The following is a 20,397-nucleotide window of genomic DNA, read 5'->3' on the forward strand; positions in this document are numbered from 1 at the left end:
GGGGTCGCGCCACTGACGTCACTGACGCGCGGACCACGCTGACGCCATAGACACCCCTGGACGCCGCTGGCGCGGACCGCGCCTCCATCGCTGCTAACGCCGCCGGAGCGTGAACTGTGCCGATTACGGCGCTGACCCTGTGAGCGGCTGGAAAGCCGCCCAACCGCTGACCGCGCCGTGGGTGCCTCCGATCAGCCTACTGCACCGGCGACATTTCCGAGGCGCCGACCGCGCCGCCAATGCCATCCGCGCCTGGGACTCCGGCCACGCACCATAGACGCCTCGGACTGCCGCTGACACGGTCACCGCCTGGGACACCGCCAATGAAGCTACTGTGCAGGTAAGAGCAAAACCTATCTCTGACTTCCTGTTCCTCTCCCGCTTGTATTCTAAGTCTGAAGCAGGACGCCGTTCCATCATTTTCTGAAAACCGGGGATTCTGCTTTGTATACAAGGACAAAAACCATAGCAGCCATTATTTCCATGGTTGTAGTTTAGAAAGTGAGAGACTTTAGCATTTCTTCTTTCTTTTGTAATAGGAACTTTGTGAGGCGAGCTAGTGAGTATTGGTTTCTGTTCACATACTTCTTATTTCCAATTCTTGGTCATACGTAAATACACATTTCTCTCTCATTCTCTCTGGCTGTCTCTTACTTTTACGGAAGCATTGCCAGGGTCCATGAGGCACATACTATTATCCCTGTTTTACAGAGGAAGAGACAGACTTCTGGCACTGCCCAGCCCTCCAGCCGCAGCTGTGGCCTCCTCTGCCCCTGCCCCTGCCCCTGCTCCAGGCCCTGCTCCGGCATCTACTTCCACAGCAGAGGACTCCCCGGAGCAGCACTTTACAGGACTACACACCTCGCTGTGTGATGCTATTTCAGGCTCAGTGACCCACTCTCCTCCAGAGAAGCTTCGAGAGTGGCTAGAGACGGCTGGGCCCTGGGGCCAGGCTGCGTGGCAGGACTGCCAGGGTGTGCAGGGACTGCTGGCTAAGCTGCTGTCCCAGCTGCAGTGTTTCGATCGCACCCACCGGTGCCCCTTCCCCCACGTGGTGTGAGCTGGCGCCATCTTCGTGCCCATCCACCTGGTGAAGGAGCGGCTCTTCCCTCGGCTGCCACCTGCTTCTGTGGACCATGTGCTGCAGGAGCATCGTGTGGAGCTGCGGCCCAACACACTGTCGGAGGAGCGGGCACTTCGGGAGCTCGCCCTACCGGGCTGTACCTCACGCATGCTGAAGCTGCTGGCGCTGCGCCAGCTGCCCGACATTTACCCTGACCTTCTCGGCCTGCAGTGGTGTCGGCCTGCAGTGGTCTTCTGCGCCAGGTCTCTTCCCACACTGAACTTATCCCAAATCATACTCCTGAGCCTTCCTCAGTCGCCACCCTCAGTCTTTTCCATGTCATTGAAGGGCACCCCTGTTCACAAAGCTCCTCATGCGTGAGATCTCCTGAGGGTCACAGGTGCCTTTCTGACCGAGCGGTTCTGCAGTCCTCAGCCCTGACGGCACAAAAGTGCCCATAGGCTGCGTCGTTTTGTGGTCTGTTTTTCCTCTACTCGTCGTCTTGTGTCTACTATTCTCCAGCTTGTTTTTTTAATGTCCTGGAGGATCACACAACTGCCGAAGTGTCCCGTGGTATGTATGATCACACTTCTTCAGCTAGGGATCTGATGATGGGACCGACGGGATTCCGCCATTGTCCCTCCTGCGTCAGTACACCTGGCATCACGGCCTGAGGCCCCCTCTAGTTCTACTCTCCCTGTGGCCTCCACCGCCACCCTCTTCCATCCGCCTCTTCCTGTAGAAACTGTTCCTCCTAGTTCCATCCCCATAGCAGCAGCCTTGCTCTGGCCCTTACCTGGTCAGGATGGAGAAGGGCCTGAGGCAGTGAGATGTAGATGCTGATCAGCAGCCTGGCTGACTAGCATCCCTGAACCCTGAACATTTACAGAATTGGAGCAGATGCCTTACTGGGATGCAAAAGAAATCCAGGCTCAGGCGTTCTGTTACCACTGAGTGTGAGGGTCAGGCATCACTCAGGGCTGGGCTGCCCAGCTCAGTCCTCTTCCCCATACAGTTGGGCTGTCTGGGGTCCAAAGAGGGTCAGGTCCTTGTCTTCTGGGCTGCCTGGTGGGCAGTGGAGTCTGGCCGCCACACAGTCCCCGCCTGCTCCGAGTGGAGCTTGCAAGAGTCGGGGGCCTGGGAAGGAAGTGACTGGGACCAGGCTTCCTGCCTCTGGCTGAATAGTGTTGCCCCTGTTCTCACTCCCTCCCCCCATCCTTGGGGGCTCCTTTCTGTGTGTGCCCCTAGACAGTGATTCCGGCCTGCCTTTCTTCCAGGTTCCTGCGCTCCCCAGCATGGCTTTTAGGGCAGTCCGTGCCTGGGCCTGGGCTTGGGTTCTGGCTCTGGAGCTGGCATAAAGATGATGGCGGTCTTATGTATGGCAGGGCCCTCTGTTCCCATGCCTTAGTTTTCCCATCTGGACAGTGGGTATTGGGCCACGACAATGGTTCCTGAACTGCTGAGCCCCTTTCCTCTCATCTTTGTACCCAAACAGCCTCTCCTGAGCAGTGCCTGCATCAGATAGAGCTCTGGGGTCACCTGCGGAGAAGCCCATCTTTTTGGCTTGGATGGTCTGGCCAGTAGGCACATGTGGGGAAGAGGTGTGATGCCAGCCTGATGTGGGGCAGAGCAGAAGCACTGTATGGGGGGGCTCTGGAGGCCAGGAGGTGGGACCTGAGGGTACGGGGTCTGCAACCTGACTATGTGTTCATTTTGCAGGTGACTTTGACACTGAGGCTGGAGCTGTGTCCCCCTCAGAGCCCACTGTGGCCAGATATGAGCCAGAGAAACTTGCCCTGGCTCGGAAGTCACCGGCCCCCAAGGTCAGGAAGCCAGGGAGGAAGCCACCAAGGCCTGGCCCAGAGAAAGCAGAGGCAGCTGCTGGGAAAGAGTCCTGTGGTGCCTCCGCTACCCCTGCTGCCAGCACCAGCCCACCTGGCCGCAGGCTGAAGGCCGGTTTCCGCAGTCTGCTGGAGACCACCTGGCTCAATGGGCTGGCCCTGCCTACCTGGGGCCACAAGGCCTCAAGACCAGACCGGCCTTCGCCCCACCCACAGCTGCTGGACAGCCAGAACCCTCACCTGTAGCGCTGGTTGCTGGTGCCGTGTGTACGGCGGTCACTCTCCAGCCTTCCTTCTGCCTGCCCAGCTGCCTGGGCCAGGAGGGGATGCTGGGGCCATGGCTGCTCTCCTGGATGGGGTCCAGCTCTGACCCTGGGGCCCACCCAGGGTGGGCTGAGAGCCCCTGAGCTTTTCATATGAGGGTCTTTATTGGAAGGACTCCTTCCCGTTTCTCCCTAGAGAACACACACATGGGCTCTGGAGCCCAACAGGCCTGGGCTTGAAACCCGGCTCGTGTTCTTGCTGCGTGACCTGGGCAAGACACGTCACACAGCAGAGGGCTCTGTTGAGCCCTCATTCCCCACGTGGAAAATGGGACAACGCCACTTACCTCACAGGGTTGTCGTGGGGATACTGCCTGACACGTACTCCGTCACGGGTTGGTCTCTGCTTCCTCCCTGGGATGGTGGAGAATCGGAGCCAGAGAACCTTCCTATAGAAAGTCTTCGTGTGTTCTAGGACGTGGCTGTCGAAGAGTGGTGCCTTATGCAGTGGATGTGACTCACACCTTTAGGATTCACCCCCAGCACCTGGGGTTGGGTTGGCCCCAGCCCTCCAGCCTGGAGCTCCCTGAGGGAGCCTGCACTGCCCACTCCCAATCCCCAGTGATGGTGCAGGGATGCAGCCTGGAGCTGGTGTCCTTGTTCTGGGGCTACCACTGCCACCCCAGGAGGCCCCAGGCCTGTCCTGAATCGATGTCAGTGCTTCCCTGAACTGCCTCCCCCACCCCAGGCATTCTCCCAGGAAACTTGCATTTTCTAGGAGCGAAGCAGCTGCTGGGGTTCGGGGACTGGTGCAGGCAGGCTGAATGGCAGCTCAGGCTCAGAAGGCCTCTGATCGTCTGGACTGAGGACCCTGCTGCTCCCCAAGCCAGAACCCATCAGCCAGGCCCACTGGCAGCCACCTGCCTTCGGAGGGCTGAGTTGAGCCAGAGGCTGGTGAGCTCTGGATCTTATTTAAGGGATGTTGATGAGCCTCTGGGCCTTCGAGGCAGCCATTAAAGCACCTGGCTTGTGTTCGGAAGTGGGGCCTGGCTGTGTGTGGGGTGGTGGCTTTCATGTTCGTCACTGTGTACCTACCCCTTGCTCTCAGGCTGCTCTCCCTGCTCCCAGTCCAGAAGGTGCTGAGCACCTGCTCCAGCAAGTGGCCAGCTCTGGCTCTGTGGGCCCCTCTCCCATGCATACTTGCTCCGGGAAAGCCCTCCCTCCTGGGACCCCATGGGTCCTGGTGGTGGTGGGTCGGTGGCTTACTGCCTGTTGAGAAATGCTGGTCACTAGACCCCAGCACATGCCCCTCTCCCAGGGCCAAGCATGCCCTTCACCGTCTGTGTGGAACTCCCAACCTCCCCATTGCTGGTGACCATGCGGCCCACTGTCATCAGCTTGGGTGAGTGGTGGGTGGTTTCCTGGGCCCACCCTCAAAGAGACCCTACCCCAGCTGGGCTCGATTTCCTCAAAGGCTTGTCCTCAGGGCAGCTAAGGTAGCTTCCTGGGCCGGTCTTCCCCCTCCACCTGGGCCTGGGGCCAGTCCATTGGGTCATTGTTAGACTTGTGTGGCATCCTGGTGGTGGGGCCCAGCTGCGCCATCCCTCCTGTAGCAGCCTGGCCTGACACTAGGCTGGGATTTGGAGTGGTAGCTGCCATTGTCCCCTTATACTGTTCATACTGGCCTAGGAAGAGTCCTGGGCTGTGGAGGGGACAGGTAAGCACAACACATTGGCCACTGCAGTGTCAACCTGGGGGAGGGTCCTTGGGACCCAGAAGAGGTTTCTAAACTGGACCTTGAAGACAATTAGGAAGTCATGTGCAAAGTGGGGTCTGGGTGGACAGAACCGTGCATGCAGAGTCTTGATGAGTTTGCTGCAGGGAAATCCCCAGGCGGGGCTGAGAAGCCTGGCTAGAAATCGAGCAACCCGTAAACTCAGTCCCACAACCTGAGGAATGGGGGCGTGAGCCACGAGGGATCATGTGAGGCTACCCCTACAGGGATGGAAGAAATGCAGTGGAGGTGGAGTTTCTGAATCTGGGGCTCCCCCAGGCCCTGGGCCGACATGGGTGCCTCATCAGCTCTGTCAGTCTGTCTCATGGCCAGCGCATGACTGGAGTAGGTGCTTTCTTTTTCCTTAGATCCTTCCTCTTCCCTCCGCCTTCTCCTCCCTCCTCTCCCTCCCTCTCTTGCTGCACACCTGTGGCCCTGCTGCTTGCCTGACACACATCACCTATATTTTGGCCACTGTCTTTTATTTTTGCGACGGAGTTTCGCTCTTGTTACCCAGGCTGGAGTGCAATGGCGCGATCTCGGCTCACCGCAACCTCTGCCTCCTGGGTTCAGACAATTCTGCCTCAGCCTCCTGAGTAGCTGGTATTACAGGCACGTGCCACCGTGCCCAGCTAATTTTTGTATTTTTAGTAGAGACGGGGTTTCACCATGTTGACCAGGATGGTCTCGATCTCTTGACCTCGTGATCTGCCCGCCTCAGCCTCCCAAAGTGCTGGGATTACAGGCTTGAGCCACTGCGCCCGGCCATGGCCACTGTCTTGAATGGAGGAGCAACCTCCCTTGAGGGAGTGTGTCCTGGGCTGTCCACCTCCTACTGACGGGACATAAGGTCACTCCCACACCCCTAAGAGTTCTCTGTGAGCTCAGTGGAGCCCTCACCTCTCCCACAGAGACTCCTGAGAGTCCCAGGTGGCCTGTCTACTGGCTGGGTCCCAGGTGGCAGCCTCAAGAAGTCTCCAGGGCAAAGGGTATTGCATGGGCTGAGGACCAGGAGAGGGACTCCTGGGGTTGAGGGTGGGGACCCAGCAGGCCCCAAGGAGCGTGTGGGGAAGACGAGACCAAAGTCAGCACTTAATTAACCCAGAGTGTCCCCTGGGTGGGGGTGGGGAGGGACCACACCCCAAATCTCTACAACTCTTCTCACAGCATTGCCGTGGAGTGAGAACGGGGCTTTCACCGTCATAGGGGGCTCTGTCCACCAAGGCCCCTGACTGCCGGGGAGCCCACACCCACAGTGCCCTTCTTTCTGAATGCTGGCCCTTCCACAGCCTGGATCCTTGAGCCTGGGCAGAGGGATAACGACCCCTGGACTGTCTTCACAAGCAAAGAGGCTACTTGTCACCAGGCCCTGACTCTTCGGGCTGAGCTCAGCAGCAGGCCTCTCTCTCACCAAGACCCCCTGGACAGAAGGGGCTCAGCCCTGAGGACCCAGCACTCCCCACACTTGCATGTCCCTGCTGGGCATCCACCCTGGGGACCCACTTTCCCCCTGCCCCCAGCTGCTGGCAGCCCCATCTTGACTTGTCTGTGATCCCTGAGGCCACACCAGGAAGCAGCCTGCAGCTGGGAGGCACACCTGCTGTTTCTGCATCTTTTTTTCTGGAGCTTATGTGGGTGGGAGGGGCTACAGACACCAGGGATCCTGCAGGCCACGCCTCCCACTCCCTGGCTGAATGAGCTTTCTTCTCAGGGGTCTGACTGGAAGGCTGGGACCGACCTGTCACAGAGGCAGGTCTGAGTAGTCCAGGCCCGTTCCTACTCTCCATCAGGGCCCCTTCTGTTCATTTGTGCAGCTGCCTTTGCCCAAAGCACCAGTGAAGTCTGCGCGGACTGTCCTTTGTTTCCAAGGGGAGTGTGGCTCCAGTCCTGGCCTGGAACTCAGATGCCTTAGAATTAGAGGCCACATCTGGCAGGGTGGAGTAGCGTGGCCTGCCCATGGCCAGGGCAGGTACCACGTTGGCAGCCCCAGACCTGACACCACGGCTCCCGTGTCCCCTCTCCACTTCCGTCCAGCACATCACTTACACTACGTCTGCCCCTGATGAATCCGGACTGTCAGCTTCCGCAGCTTAGCCTGGAAGTCCCACTGACCCTAAGGAGAACGGTGCCTCCTGAGCTGGGGGCTACGTGGGAATGGGCCTGGGGTGGGGTGGGGGAGGTCAGGGTGAGACAGGTGTCCAGCACCTCTCTGTTTATCTTCCCTTCTCTTTTGCCCACAAAAGAGGCATCTTCTCCATATCCCTCTGCCACCCCGAGGACATAAAATATTTCCCCCGTTATGTCTTCCCTTGGACACGGCCCACCTGCCTTCCTGTGGGACTCAGGGCTTTGTTTTGTCCTGTGGCCCACATGAGAAGCAATTATCCCTACTCTGCTCAGCTGAGAGAGTTAAACTGAGGCAGAGCAGGGGAACAACTCTGTCGTAGTCTGGATGTTAACAGCAGAGGCAAGAGCAGCCTTTCCTCGAGTGGTCGGGTCCGGTGGACACCAAGCGTGGAGGCTGTATCAGTCGGTTTTGCGTTGCTCCAGAGGAATACCTGAGACTAGATCATTCATTTCTCTTTTTCAAGGTTTGGTAGGGCCACTAGGCTGAGGGTTGGAGCCCCGTCTCCTAGTCCCAGCCTGGGTCTCCATCACTGGCTGGCCGGCTCTGCTTGCTGTGTTCTCTCCACACCTGCCTCCTGCAGCCCAGGGGTCAGTCTGGGTGCAGACCTGGGAAAGGTCCAGGAGCAGATTCTGCCCCCCAGCTCTTATCTCCTGTGCACCAAGGCAGCCAAAATACAGCAGCAGAACCAGGAGCGCTGGCTTGTCCCAGTATCCCAGTGTTTTGGGAGGCTGAGGTGGAAACATCACTTGAGAGCAGCCTGGACAACATAGCAAGACCCTGTCTCTACAGATAATAAAATTGGGCATGGTGGCATGCACCTGTAGTCCCAGCTACTCAGGAGGCTGAGGTGGGAGGACTGCATGAACCCAGGAGGTCAAGGCTGCAGTGAGCTATGACTGCACCACTGCACTCCAGCCCGGGCAACAGAGCAAGACCCTGTCTCTAAAACAAGAAACAAAGTGCATTGTGTGTGGAATCCAGCTTCTGGCGTGTGGACCTGACCTCACTCGGTCCCATCAGTGAGTGGGAGGCTGCCTGCTGTCTCCCAGAACATTCCCACCACTACACCTGTGTTTCTCCTGTGTTCCCTGGCAGGCTTTGTGAGGGGGCCTGTTACCTACCCTCTGGCTTCCCTAAGGCACAGCTCAAACCTTTCTTGCCACTGAGAACCTTCTCGTGAAGAGTCTTACCCTCACCCACAGGCCTCCTCATTTCAGAGCTTTTGGTGGGGTGAGTACCAGGATTGACTCACTGCTACCAGCTGGGAGGAATTGTCCCTAGGGTTGGGTCTCTGGATGGCATGTGAGGATCTAGACGAGGACCCAGATGCCTGTAACCTGAAGGGCAAGGGCCTCGGCTGCCAGGGCTTCACACAGCCCCTCGTCCAGCCTGACCTTCTGGGACAGGCCAGACCCCTCCATCCTTTGGTCTTGGTCCCTACTGGGAACCCTGGTTTCCCTGGATTACCCACTTTGACTCCAAAGGTAATAATGCCGACATCCCCCGTGTGACCGTGACAGACTGAGACTATCGTAGGGTTGCCTGGCTCAGAGTCACCATAGCCAGGCAGAGCTGAGGTCCTGGCCCTGTTCAAGACTTTCCCAAATCCCTTCTAGCTCTGGTACCTGGGTTCTTCCTCACCCAGCTGCAGCTTCTCCCACCCCTTCCACCAGGTGACAGAGAACCTGGCAGTCTGTGAGCCATAGAAGGCTTCAGTTTCCTTCTGGTGAGGGATGAGAACCAGCTTAGGGCGGGAGGGAAGAGGGGTCTGGGGGCCCTCCCAGCCCTGCCTCTGGCATTTGAAGGATGGTGGCTGGGCAGCAGCATGGTTTAGGCTAGACAAGGCGGCCCCTAGGTTTATAGCCAGGCCTCAGACAGTTGCTGCCATGTCACCTTCGCTTCTCCACATGCTGACCTGGCATCCCACCTAGTTAAAGGTCCTCAGGCCTCCCGCCCCTGGGCATTTCCCTCACTCCCAGCCCAGGCACAGCTTTCCTTGTCCTGGACTCATCTTCAGAGATGCTTGTCCAGCACACAGCTTTGCTGGATATCGCAGGCTGGGCCGGGCCCCCTGCCCTGCACTAACCTCTTCGTGAGTCTCAACTAGACTGAGCCGCAGCTTCAGGGTCAGGACAGGCTCTGACCTAATTGATGTGACCCAGGACAAGGGGGTTACATCTGCTTGAGTTCTTGGCCTCTATGGTCTCTTTGGGGCATGATGCCCCTCTGTCCCATGCTTAGGTGCCCACATGTGGCCACAAGTGCCTTTCCTTCCAACATCCGTACTTCAGGCTGCTGCCCAGGCACCGGTGGCTCCAGGCAGAAGCGTGAGTGCAGAGCCAGGCCTGGGCTGACGTTCCGCAGGTGCTGCAGGAGCTGGCAGCCTTGGCCACGCAGCCCATGGCCATCCATTCCCCTACACTGTGGCTGCCCCCAGTCCACCATCCTTCCAGGGCCAGGCCTGGAACCAAACTGACTTCTCTCTGGACCTGACAGGTTCTTGGCTGAGCATGATGGTCTTGCCCATTTCTTTGATTATCCTCAACAAGAGGTTTATAGAGCCATTGGGAACATCACATCTGTCTACCACGTCCTCACCAGAGACATGACTGCCTTGGGCCAGGCCTGGGACAGTCAGAAGTTACACTTGCCTGTTGAAACCCAGATTCATTGGCTTCAATCTAGGCAATGGGCTGATGGGCAGCTGTCACTTCTCCTTTGCTTGGGGGAGGTAGGAGAGGAAGGTCAGGCAGGAGATCTGCTTGGCACCCACCTGTGCCTGTCTCACCTGGCTGCAGGTGCATTGGAGACTGAACCCCTTTCTTGATCTGCAGGTGTGGATTTCAGGTTTCCAATGGTTGTCAGGGTGTGCTCCAGTGCTCTCCTGGCCCTAGGGAACCCTGGGCTCCATGAGACCTTGGCCTAGGCAGGATTGTTTCCCACACTGTCATCTCCCCATACAGTCACCTCCCCAAACACTGGGCTCCAGGCTCTGGTATATGTAAAAGTTCAAAGGCAAAAGTCAGCCCTTCCACTCTTCCGGAGTGGGTGGCCCCACCCCTCTCAGAGTGGGCGGGGACAGGAGTTGCAGGGGCAGCTTTCCTTGGGATGCCACAGGTCTCTCTGGAGCTGCCTAGCCACGCCTCCTTTCCTTTCATCTTTCTCATGACCAATGGGATTGGAGCATGAAGGCCACGCCCCTGTTCTACATTCTAGTGTGGCCCTGGTTACGCCTCCTCTGTCTCAGACACACAGCTGCCTGGTAGAGGAGTGGAGCTGCTCACCAGTGCTCCTTTGAATTGTGCTGATGTGGCCCCAACCCCACCTCCCTCCCCAACCCCACCTCCCTCCCCCACCCACCATGTCGATGTCAGAAGAAATTCGCAAGATGATAGCCTCGGCTAGGAAAAAGGTAACATGCACACAGATCCCCTCCAACAGCAAGACCGCTGCCACAGTCCATAACACTTCTGAGACACACCAGACTGGGTGGGCCCCTAACCCTGCTGCCTCTGGGCTCCCCCTACCAACGTCTTGTCAGCCCCACCCCTTCAGCAAGGAGCCCAGCCCCTACCCTTGCCAATCACCCCAGGGTGACTTTGAATGTGTAACTCCTGAGGCTCCCCGCTCCCTACTTGGACCTCACCTTTTCCTGCCCCAAGCCTGACCTCCCTGGGCTCTGTGGGCTCGCATCTCTAAGGACCTGGGTCTCCCAGCCCCCGCCCTCACCAGTCATTTCTGGGTGACTTTGGGCTGGTGACTCCTGGGAATCCCTGCTGCAGACTCTGCCCTCCCCTCCTCCTCCCCCAGGGTGGCCTCCCTGTGCTCTTTGGGCTGGCATCTCCAAGGACCTGGGTCCCAACCCTGCATCCCCCTCCCCCATCATGGAGCAGTGACTCAGGCATCTCGTGGGTGTAGTCCCCTCCCCCAGGAGGAGTGAGATGTAGTGATGTCACAGTCCTTCTAGGAACCATCATTCCTGCTACAAGACCAGCCTTTGATCTTACCGCCCAGACCCCTAAGCATTCTCATAGCATTTCTGGCTCCTCTGGTCCCAGCACACATTTCCAGCTGGTTGGGGAATGTGGACTATGGGACCTAGGAGTGAGAGGTTTCAGGCTGCCCACTCCTTTAACATAGACCTTGACAGTGTGAAAAGCCTACACTTCCCACATGAGCTCAAAACATTGACAGTGTCTCTGGGTGGCAATGGGAGAATGGGTTTGGTTTGGTTTTCTCTCAGGCTTCTACTCTCCAGAGAGACTTTGACGTTACTTTCTGAGTTCTCCAGCTCATCTTCAAATTCTCCATGGTTTTGGGACCAGACTGCCCTCAGTCACTGGCCTCTGGAGTGAGATTTGCTCATCTTCTGTGGAACAGATCTTGGGAAATTGAAACTGACAGCTTGAATCTTCCTCAAATCATTGCAACTCAGGCTACTTTGAATGCCACGGGATAAACATGGGACATCTTTCTGAAGCATCAGTTTCCCTTGAGTCTCTAGAGAGAGCAAAAGCATTAATGTACTTAGGGATGACAGTCACATAGGTTTCTAAGAGTATACCAGACCTCTCTCAATAAGACTTGGGTTGTCCTCCTTCTGATGAATTCCCAGATTTAACAAAAAGGCTGCCTTCTGCCATGAGGACACATTGATATAAAAGTGTGAGAGGTACTGGTGCTCTTCTTTTTTTTTTTTTTCTGAGATGGAGTTTCACTGTTGTTACCCAGACTGGAGTGCAATGGCACGATCTCGGCTCACCGCAACCTCTGCCTCCTGGGTTCAAGCAATTCTCCTGCCTCAGCGTCCCGAGTATCTGGGACTACAGGCGCGCACCACCATGCCCAGCTAATTTTTGTATTTTTAGTAGAGTGGGGGTTTCACCTTGTTGACCAGGATGGTCTCGATCTCTTGACCTTGTGATCCACCCTCCCAAAGTGCTGGGATTATAGGCATGAGCCACCGCTCCCGGCCAGTGGTGCTCATGTGAGGCTTTATGATGCTAAACCACACGGCATACAGTTCCTGCCTACTTCATGTTGATTTTTCTACCTCTGCCTGTGGTTTTGGTCTCTGGCAGTTGCTGATTCGTGGCAAAACCCTAGAGCTTGGAGTCAGAGGAATGAGTTTAAGTTTTAGTATTACTTTCTCTCTTTGTTTTTTTTTTTTTTTGTCATGACATCAATCCCTCTCAGTCACTAAGTGAGTGTGACAACACAGTATAGAGTTGTTGGTGGCATTAAATCAGATGGTGTATAACAGTATTTTGTAAAAACTGTAAAGTAGGTTGTGACTGTAGGGGTTTGTAGTTCTCATGGGCGTTACTGCTCTTTTTCCCACAGTTAAAAGAATTTCAACAAAGAAACAGCCCTGCTGCTCCATCTCGAGTGAGAAGAAGAAAGAAAAGAAACAACAGTAGCCGTGAGACATCCGCTTCTGATGGTTGCCAGTCACCATGCCATGTGAGTCTTGGCTGGCCAGGCTTCTGGGGAAAAGGGGCCCAAGGGGCAGTAGAGGGTAATTGTTAAGGTTGTGGAAGAACTTCTGGGTACTGGTTAGGAATTCTGGGTTTGAATCCCGCCTCTCCATCTGCGAGGGATAGGATTTAGGGCAAGTTCCTTGAGCTTTTTGGGCCTCTCCTTTCACATCTGTGAAATAGAGGTGATATTGTCTGACTTCCATTTGTGAGGGTGAAATGAGATTCGTTATTGCTGTTGTTTTGTTAATCCCTAGTACATGGCCTGCTGTAAACACCCAGGACACCCAGGAAATGGTCCTTGCTGTTTTGTTTTCCTCACCCCCAGTCTCAAGGGGGAAGCCAGCCCAATGAGAACAGCCATTTGCTGTCAGGCTGTCCCTTTAAGAGTCACTGAAAGGGCCCCGGGGGGGGGGGGGTGGTGGGAGATCAGAACCATGAGAGGAGCTGGCACAAAGGAGTTATGGGACAAAGGGTCTGAGGGAGGCAGAACAGAAAATGCTGCCAGCTGATGGGAAGAAAGGAAGTCAGAGGCTTGGACACTGAGGGGGACAGAACATCTCCATGTGCACTCTCATCTCTTGTAGTCAGCAGCAGGTGGTCACAAGGAGGGCCCTGCACCGTGTGCCACCATGAAAGGTCCAGAGGTAAGAGGCCCTGAGCTGAGGTACAGTGACCCTGCAGGCCAGCCCTCCACCCTTCTCCCACAGTGGCAGCTGGGTGCCCCTCTGCCAGCCGAGACAGCCCCACACACCCCAACCGTAATGATTGTTCTCTCTACCTCTCCCTCAATCCTCCTCCAACTCCTCTCTGCATGTGCCTCAGAGCACACACCAAGTACGAATAGCCCTGGACTCGAGCTCAGTCACAACTAGTGAACTGAATAACACCATCGACTTATTGGTAAGAGTCCAGTGGGGTCCCCTGATTCCACACTGCCAATCCTGGGCTCCAGTTTCCCCTTGGGGCTGCTGTGGGTGAATTGAAGGGCGCTATGGGGAGCCAGCACCGGACGCAGAGTTTGGAGGCCAAATGCCCGCCCTGCCCTTACTTGGCTGTGGCCTTGGCCAAGTCCTAGGTGGGGGACTGTGCACTTGGCCCTTGGACTGTGAAGGTACAGAAGAGTAGCTTTAGTATGTTACCATTTGTGTAGAGAGAGGAAACGTGTGTGTGTGTGTGTGTGTGTGTGTACATACTATGATAATATACATAAAACATGTCTGCAAGGATTTGTAAAAAACTCAGGTGAGAGCACAAGTGGCTGGGAGATACTTCCCTTCTGTACCTTCTAAGTTTTGGACTATGTGAATGTATCCTCCTTTCAAAATATGAGCAAAAGATTCATTTCCCCCTTCCCGTCTGTGCCTCCACACCCAGCAGAAAAAAAAAATGGACTTAGAGAATCAGATGGACCTGGGTGTTCAAATCCCAGCTCTGTCTAAGTGATCTTAGTCAACCACCTGACCTCTAATACTCCATGTTTTCCATCTCCACAATAGAGGTAATGGTAGTAACCGCCCCTCATGGTGGTTGTGAGGTTAACTGGGATTGTTCGCACGCTACCTGGTGACGCACTCAATAAAGGTTCCAACAGCGGTAGTAACGACAGGAATAACAATAGGATATGATGTGACCTCTCTGGGCCTCTGTTAGCCAGCTGTAATTGTGGCCTCTTTCCCTGTGCCTTCCAACTTTACTGAGGTCTTTTAAAATCCAGACCACGGGATTGGACGTGACTTGATCTTTACTGACTGAGTTGTGTGTTAAGCCCAGCCATAGCCCTTTTAAGGGGCACTGTGTGGAATGGCCCAGGCTCTCCAGATTGAAGCTTCTCGCTCTTCCCTCCAGCCCTCGAGCCGCCGTGAAGCAGTCCTTGAGCAGCAGGTACAGCAGTTTCTACAGGAGCGGGAACTGCTAAAAGCGCAGGTGGCAGAGGTGAGACTATGCAGAGGGAGGGATGTGGAAGGAAGATGAGCCCAGGTGGCCAGGAGCAGGTGAGGACAGTGACAGCCCTTCCTAACTTCTGGGTCCATTCCTGCAGGTGACGGAGTGTCTTAAGAAAGCTCAGCTAGAAAGAGACGCTTACGCTCAACAACTCAAAACACAGAAGGTGCAGTGGCAGCAGAAAATCCTCACAATGGCAGGAGAAGTGAGAGCTGACCCTTCAGCCCCCACCTTAGATAGGTCACTGGATCTTACTGGGCATCTGTAAAATGAGACTAGTCCAGCCAGGGGTGGTCACAGGACTGGGCTGTGTGTAGCTGGGGGCAGAGAGGGAGATGGTAGCCTGTCCAGCCACCAGCCCTTCTCCAGGGCCCTTTCCCGCTGTTCTTTGGGCAGATTGAAATATTCAAAATGGAGAAAAGTCAAGATGCAATGAAAATCGAGAAGCTGAAGGGGAGCCTTGCCCACCTACAAAACCTTCTGGGTAAGATGGGGCTGGCGTGACCCGGGAGCAGGACTGGCATCAGAGGGCTGTGGGGGTGGCTTAGAGTGCCCCAGGGAGGTGGGTGGCTGGAAGGGCTTTGAGGCAGAGGGAGAGAGGTCTGTGCTGGGAGATGGCATGTCTTGTCATCTCCATGGGCCTCAGTGTCCCCATCAGAAAGAGGGAGGGTGCCCGTGGTCAGCCACCCACAGTGCTCTCTATCTGAAAGTGGCTTGGAAGACTGGCTACCATTTGGGTGTGAGGAATCATTAGCAGTGAGGCCAGGTTTGGGGAGCTTGAGAGGAGCTGTGCACCCAGAAGAGTTTTTTCTTTTTTAGAATCCAGAGGCCCTTATTGTCTGCTTCCTTTCTCAGCTGAACCCCCGATCCCGAAGCACCCACAGGGTCCTCTGACTTGGAAAGAAAACCTAAAAACTGAAACCAAGTACCTGAGAGATGAGCCACGGGAACAGGAGAGACTGCAGGAGGCAAAAATGAGGCTCTGGGAGACGGAGGTGAGGCTGAGAGAACAGGAGAGGCTTCTTGAGCAGGAGGGGCTCCAGGAGCAAGAGGAGGAGCTGGTGTGTTGCCCACCTGGGGAGCCTGCCCTCCTCCCCAGCCCTCCAGTCCTTTGTTTTCCCACCTGTAAAATGTGAGAGTGTAGCCCTCCCATGAAATGGGCTTTCTAAAGGCACCTGGGAGCCAGAACCCTGCTCTGATGGCTGTGGGAGAAAGGAGACAATTTTTCTAACCTGCCTCCACCCTTCCTGGTGCCATGGGAGGCAGACACCAGTCTGGACATCATCATTCCAGCTCGAGGCATGGAGCCCCCTAGTCATAGGGCAAGAGACAGTGGTGTGAGAGACTCTTTATGCTGGGTGCGGTGGCTCACACCTGTAGTCCCATCACTTTGGGAGGCTGAGGCAGGGTTTGAGATCAGCCTGGCCAACATGGCGAAACCTCATCTCTACTAAAATTACAACAACCACAAAACAGCAAAGCTGGATGTGATGGTGCACACCAGTAATCCCAGCTACTCAGGGGGCTGAGGCATGAGCATCGCTTGAGCCAGGGAGGTGGAGGTTGCGGTGAACTGAGTTTGCACCACGACTCTCCAGCCTGGGCCACAGAGTGACACTCTGTCACAAAACAACACTAAAGTCTTCTTAGATCCAAACTGGATTCCGACCTTGATTCCACTGGTCACCATTCAACTGCTTTGCATCTCTAAGTCTCTGTTTCTTTACCTTCCAAAGGAAGTTAGCATTTTCCTTGCGTGGGTGCTGAGGAATAAATGAGATGATTCGTAGAAAGCGTTAGGCATGTAGCACACTTGGCAGATGGTGATTGGCTCCCTCTGCTTTTCAGCAGTCTGTGGCCTACAGTTTAAATGGTGGAAAGAAGGATGTGAGATTTGAGGCTGTGGAAGGAGACACGGGGTTCTAGGCAAGGGAGGCAGTCTCTTGGGCTGGAGCCAGGGGCCAGGCGCATGGGCAGGCCACCTTCCTCTGTGGTCCCTCCCAGACCCCCTTATGCTCTTGGTTTCCCTGACTTCTGATTCTTCTGGATTCTCATCCCTTCCGGGAGCCGGTGGTCAGACACCTTTGTGACTGACAGGTGCACCCTCTGAGGCCCCAAGGGAAGGGGCTATGCTCTACCTCCCTGCCTCATTTGTCCTGTGTATGCCTCTACAAGAACCCTCACCTCTTGCCTTCAGGTGCCATTTCTGAACGCTGCTAAAGCCAGTGCCCAGGAGGAGCAGGCACGGCTCTGTGAGCAGCTCCAGAAACAACAGGTGTGCTGCCAGCACCAGGCTCAGCTGGGGGCCTCGGCCCTGAAGGAGCCAGAGGCAGCGGCCGCAGCCACAGGGACTGGGAGCGAGTCTGGGTGTGGGGAGACCCAGCGGGCCCTGCAGGGAGCTCTCGACCAGCTGCAGGTGAGTGAGTCCTGGCAGGGGCCGAGAAGGGTGGGGAAGGGGGCAGGTTGCTCCCAAGATGTGACCCCATTATTTCGGCTCCAGAGAGACTTCATGGACATTTTGAAGGAGAATTCATACCTGAAGGAGCGGGTGGAAAAACTAGAGCTCGGATTCATTCAGCTCTCTGGAGAGAGAGACATGATAAGTGAGCAGGAGGCCAGGCAGGGCAGGGGGAGCTGCAGGGTGGTGGGAGGGGCCCCAGTGTCTGAGCCTGTCCTCCCACAGGAAAGTCCATCAAACCAAATGACCGTCAGAGGGCAGTGGCCAAAACCCAGCACCAGAAGAACGATGTTAGCATGCTGTCGCAGGCCGAGGAGGGGATGAAGGTAAGGTGTACAGCATCTCTGCAGGGGTGAGGGGGATAAGGGTGGGCGTGAGCATGGGTGCCGGCACCGGCATGGCAGCTGAGCACCCGTTTCTCCAGGTAAAGCTGCTGGAGCTGCAGGGGCCAGTGATGCAGCTTATGATCAACCATGAGGTCGTCCAGCACCCTGCTAATGAGCCCACTCCAGGGGCCCCAGCCCCCCAGGAGCCTGGTGCTGCTGACAAGGATGGTGAGTAGAGCCCTCAGGCGGGGTGGGCAGGCAGGAGCAGGGGAGGCTGGCACTGCACTCATATCCCTGCCTCCCTCTCTCCAAAGAACTTTGTCAAGTGATCCTCGCTGACAGCCTGCAGCCTGCAGGAGGGGGGGATACACCAGAACCCCACTGCACAGCAGATGGCACATGGCTTTGTGAGCTGCAGGACAGCCAGCAACACCGACCCTTGGGCAGCAGTCCCTCCACGCCATGCTTTTACCAGGCTGTGGGCGAAGGAGCGGGTAAACATCACGATCAGCTAAGAGCTGGCCCAGAAGTTTACAAACAAACAAAGTTATAGGTTTAGTCTTCACGTTTACTTCATTTGAATGTTAGAGCCACTTGGGATGATTTGTGTTTCTAATCTATAGTTTATTTGTAAAAAGTTAAAGGAGAGTGGGTCTTCCTGTAGCTTTCACTGATGTTCACTTTGGCATTTTTTAGAATTTTTCATTTTTAATTTGATAATCGTAGGTCATTAGCATGCCTATCGAGTTTGCCCTTACGTGGTGGGAGTTCAAACACACAAAGACCCACTATTGGCACAAAACTATTCTCGCTAGTTTGGAATAGGCTGCCATGGTTATTTAATGTTATTGAAGCATGTGTATTCATTATGGAATTCAGATACAATTTGCTTATGTTCTGCTATGATATTTGATCAAATCCTATTTACAGTGAGCTCTTAATTAGCTCAATATGTGCTTTGCCCTCACGTGCACACTGTTTATTACTTTGTAAGGTGCTACTGTGAGTACTGACATTTAGAGTTGTTGAAAGGCCGAGAACTGGAAACAGCCTTTCTTCCATGTTCTGTGTATTGCAAATGGGAGTAATAACATTTTGGGGAGCTTTTAAAATCTCACAGAAGAGGAAAGCGGCCTGCTATGGCTGGTATGTGCAGAATAGAGTAGTTCATTGGTTCCCGTGCCAAGAATGAGCGCTGCGCTATGGTAGTTCTTTTAGGGTTTTTCTGTGCTCTGGGCTCATGAAGACACTGCATGATGAGCTGCAGCAGCTGTATTCTTTTTATGACCTATAAAGAGATGATTTCTGAGGAATAAAAGGCTCCCATCTTTGATGGTGGATGTGGAAAACCTTTCCTAGCTTAGAGCATTTACATCTATAATACATTGTAAAGTCAGAGCTCGTTACCTGTTTTAATCCCCTGACTCTAAGTCTCAGTACACAAAAGGGCACTGGTTGGCATTCTTCTTAATGTATTTAGTGAAGGTCATAAGAAATCCTTTAAGATAAAGTGTAATTTATATATATATACATATATATTATATACAGGAATGGAAATTTGTATCTTAGAATGGATAGGCACTAAATATTGATGACTGAACAGTTAATGTTTTAGGACACTTGGTATAATGAGTGCCTTGCACACAGAAAAAGACCACGGATGAGATTATCCTTTGTATCATTTCACAGTTTTAAAAATTGCTATTGATTACAGTTCACATAGCAAGTTGCTGATAAAATGTCTGTTTTCATAAAACATCTCCAACAACAACAAAATCCTTTCAGAGTTTAAATGTCCAGAAAAAAAATAAAAATTTGAATAAAAAATTTTAAAAAGTTTAAATGTCCCTGGAACAGGCACACAGGGTGTAGTCAAGAATGAACTAGAGTGCAGGAAAGCCGTGTGACACCTGGCGTCCCTCTGTGTTCACGGAGCTTCTTTGAGGCGAGATTGACTTGACCATCCAGACTTCTCTGGCTAATACCTATTCTTCAACCACCTTGGTTACTCTGACATAGGAATTGCCTTGTTTTTCTTCAACGAAAAGGACTTTAAACAATAATCACAAACATTATTATAAACTAATATATGTGAGAGTACTTGGCTGAAAAAAAAGGAGTTTCAGTAGACAGAATTGTACTTTATTTGACAATCAAGAGAAATTAATGCAACGTAAAATGTTTATAGCCTGCAGTGCCATCTACTGTTTGTGAACGTCAATGTATTATCAGGAAAAGTGTCTAACAATCACAGAGTTCTATTTCCTCAGCAAGTTCTTTACCAAGAGAGAAATATGTTTTTATACCTTTCAGTTTCAGTTAGAGGCACATTTTGTTCAAGATTTATGTTAATGTGTCTCTACATTATGAATGAATTCTTTCAGTCAGACATTGCATAAATCATAACTTTATGATGCTTGGGACAGAATCAACAGTTGAAACTTCATGAAGTTCTAATGTCCGTCTACCAAAATACCTCCCATTGTTAGGATGGAGGGAGATATGCATGTGTGCTACCTGAAGGGGAGATTCCTAGTTACTGACCGTCTCCAGGTTTAGCATTTGGCATCCTCATGATACTTTCATAAATATGACATTAATAGGAGAGCACTCATACAATTTGACAGATGGAATAACACATTTGCCTGCATTCCCTGAAAGAGTACAAATATTGGGTCCTGGTGATTTGAACTGACTCTTCCAAATTGTAGGGATTTATCAATGTATCAGATAAACCCAGTTTCAGAACGATCAAGGAAAACTGTTAGACCAAATAATGCGGCTAATTAACAGTGGTATGATTTCTAGCCTGGGGGTTTAAAATGGACTTAAAGTTCTGTTTTCTTATTTCTGAACTTGCCGCTTTTGCATTCTTTGAGTTCAGTTTAAAGATAGTTACTTTAAGTCCATTTTCAACCCTCGGGCTAGAAATCGTACCCCTGTTAATCAGCCACATTATTTGGTCTAACAGTTTTTCTTAATCATTCTGAAACTGGGTTTATCTAATACATTGATAAATTATTTCAAAGGGATTTTGATAGTTCAAATCACTTCACTTTTACCCTAAGAAATACAAATGACTAGGAATGACCTTCAGATAGTGTTTAGCATCTGTACCCAATC

General features: G+C 53.5%; 2 protein-coding genes and 1 pseudogene across 7 annotated transcripts; all 3 read left to right on the top strand.

Moving 5' to 3' along the window:
* Positions 1-30: 30 nt before the first annotated feature.
* On the top strand, positions 31-1,594 carry LOC144577312 (uncharacterized protein C15orf39-like; annotated as a pseudogene). The gene is made up of 2 exons (XR_013520843.1): positions 31-340; positions 712-1,594. The product of XR_013520843.1 is annotated as an uncharacterized protein C15orf39-like (transcript).
* A 914-nt stretch (positions 1,595-2,508) lies between these two features.
* On the top strand, positions 2,509-4,206 carry LOC144577317 (uncharacterized protein C15orf39-like). Its single transcript, XM_078333843.1, has 2 exons — positions 2,509-2,664; positions 2,783-4,206. Exons 1-2 carry the CDS (start codon positions 2,652-2,654, stop codon positions 3,148-3,150), a joined length of 381 nt encoding a protein of 126 aa, XP_078189969.1. The 5' UTR covers positions 2,509-2,651; the 3' UTR covers positions 3,151-4,206.
* A 6,108-nt stretch (positions 4,207-10,314) lies between these two features.
* Positions 10,315-19,088, top strand: LOC100399689 (golgin subfamily A member 6A). 5 transcript variants are annotated; one of them, XM_035261822.3, is made up of 13 exons: positions 10,315-10,481; positions 12,413-12,532; positions 13,134-13,193; positions 13,372-13,449; positions 14,395-14,481; positions 14,588-14,695; positions 14,887-14,974; positions 15,346-15,485; positions 16,688-16,906; positions 16,991-17,093; positions 17,174-17,274; positions 17,373-17,502; positions 17,589-19,088. In XM_035261822.3, exons 1-13 carry the CDS (start codon positions 10,377-10,379, stop codon positions 17,825-17,827), a joined length of 1,578 nt encoding a protein of 525 aa, XP_035117713.2. In that variant the 5' UTR covers positions 10,315-10,376; the 3' UTR covers positions 17,828-19,088. The 5 variants fall into 5 exon arrangements, with proteins under 5 accessions (XP_035117713.2, XP_035117714.2, XP_035117715.2 ...); XM_035261823.3 differs by having other exon boundaries at positions 14,588-14,656; XM_035261824.3 differs by lacking the exon at positions 13,372-13,449.
* Positions 19,089-20,397: the final 1,309 nt, after the last annotated feature.

Source organism: Callithrix jacchus, chromosome 8 (assembly GCF_049354715.1).
Source record: "Callithrix jacchus isolate 240 chromosome 8, calJac240_pri, whole genome shotgun sequence".
NCBI classification, from domain to species: Eukaryota; Metazoa; Chordata; class Mammalia; order Primates; family Cebidae; genus Callithrix; species Callithrix jacchus.